The sequence below is a fragment of the Vipera ursinii genome, assembly GCF_947247035.1.
Source record: "Vipera ursinii genome assembly, chromosome: Z".
NCBI lineage: Eukaryota > Metazoa > Chordata > Lepidosauria > Squamata > Viperidae > Vipera > Vipera ursinii.
The window spans coordinates 23199623-23201747 of NC_139517.1; the positions used below are offsets into that span (position 1 = coordinate 23199623).

Here is a 2125-nt window from a genome sequence, read left to right on the forward strand (position 1 = left end):
ATCAAACAAAAGTTGCTTCTCAAATTGAGCTGATATTTTAAGTAGTCAAATAGAATCGATGGTCAAATTAATTTCTGGATATCTATATTGTTTAAATATCTGAATCAATTCAAAATGAATAAAATTGATTTAACTGGGATGTTTTTATTTGATTTATCCTTGATCAATGCAACAATATATTAAATCAGATAAAATTTAAGAAATATAGATTATTCTTTTAAATAAATCTAGGAATTTTATATTTGAAGGTGATCCTCAGAATCTCTATTCTGTCTCCAAGATCTAAGTAGCCGCCTGACTGAACCTTTCATTTCCCTTCTTTATTTTATTTGGAGCCTCCTTTTTCTTTTTTTTCCTTCTTGGCTAAGAAACTCTTGCACTCTCGGGAAGAGTTTATTTGCCTTATAAATAAAAGCAAGAAAACCATGGAGGATATACTGTATGCTCTACACAGTCCATCACCTTTAGCAGACCTCAAGATAAACACCTCTGCCACTGTGATGTGAAATGTCTCCTCTGTTTCCAGACTTAATTTATTTTCATGTTGAAAGTTCTTCTTGCTTTGATTTGAACTTTTGTATGTTTCATTTTACATCCAAATCATGGCAGGAATGTAAGGTTGTATTTAAAAACCTTGGATAGTTTTGAAGGACAATTTGAAATGAATTGGAAATATTTTAATAGCTTCCACTTCACTTCCAGGACTGTCATAAATGTGGCCAGAAAATGGATAATGACACAAGTGTGTTTCTTCTCTTGGAATTCTCAAAGATATGGGAAATTAAGATGATGTATTCAACTTTCTTCCTTCTCTTGTATTTAATGACAATAACAGGAAATTTTTTGATCATCTCTGTGGTTGCTTTGGACTCCCATCTTCATACTCCCATGTATTTTTTCCTGATGAACTTAGCTCTGCAAGATGTTGGTTCTGTTTCAGTCATCGTTCCCAAAGTTGTTTTTAACTTAGTAATGAATATCAGGGATATTTCCTATTCAGGATGTGTAGCTCAAGTCCTCTTGTTTGCCTTCTTTATGGGTTGTGATATTGCCCTCCTTACTGTCATGGCATACGATCGGTTTGTTGCCATTTGCAATCCTTTGCAGTATGAAATAATAATGAACAAAACGTTTTGTATAAAAATGGTTGGCACTGTATGGATTGTCAGCCTCATCAATGCTGTGTTGCACACTATTGGTACTTTCACTAATCATTTCTGTTCCAATACAATCAATCAATTCTATTGTGAAATCCCACAGTTACTTAAATTTGCATGTTCAGATATATATGTAATTGAAATTGGATATATGATATTTATTATGATATTACTATTTGGTTGCTTTATTTTCATCTCTATTACTTATGCACAGATCTTCTCTGTTGTTTCAAGAATCCCTTCTGTTCAGGGAAGGAAAAAGGCCTTCTCTACTTGTTTTCCCCACCTCACAGTTTTCTCCATATTTTTGGTTGCCTCCTCATTTGCTTACCTGATTCCTCGACCAGACAAACCATCACACTTTGATTTCACCATTACAATATCCTATTCCATTATTCCACCCATGTTAAACCCATTAATCTACAGCATGAGAAACAAGGAAATCAAAGTTGCTCTTTCAAAAATGTTTGCTCTGAGGATATTTGGATTGTGTAGTCACAGAAATGGAATAAAAAATTAAAATAATGTTATTAATGGGAATGAAGTATGTTCCGCAAGATGTTTAGATGTAACTTTTTATTGATTTGCTTTAAATGGAAAATTTCTCTCTCTCTCTCTCTCTCTCTCTCTCTCTCTCTCTCTCTCTCTCTCTCTCTCTCTCTCTCTGAAAAATAAGAATAAAAGTGATATACAGTCCATCTTCAAATGCAAATCATTTTTGAAAGCTTGCTTTTGTTCTTACAACTTAATGTGTTTATCTAGCATTTATAATATGTGTCAGCAATTATCTAGCATAGGTCAGCAATCCCTTATACCAAATGCCCCCTATGTCCCTGCCAAAGCTCCCTGTCCACTTATGGACAGAGAAGCAGTGTGAGAGATGTTTTAAAACCTTCAAACCTTCACATGGGTTTTGAATAAAGTAGATCACAACGTACTACTTGATAAGATAGAAAAATGTGGGTTAG

At 33.8% G+C, this 2125-nt stretch overlaps 1 protein-coding gene across 1 annotated transcript; it reads left to right on the forward strand.

Annotated features, from left to right (window-relative positions):
• Positions 1–726: 726 nt before the first annotated feature.
• On the forward strand, positions 727–1677 carry LOC310649183 (olfactory receptor 14I1-like; the record flags this gene model as incomplete). Its single annotated transcript, XM_083377489.1, has 1 exon — positions 727–1677. One exon carries the CDS (start codon positions 727–729, stop codon positions 1675–1677), a length of 951 nt encoding a protein of 316 aa, XP_083233615.1.
• Between the last annotated feature and the right edge of the window lie 448 nt (positions 1678–2125).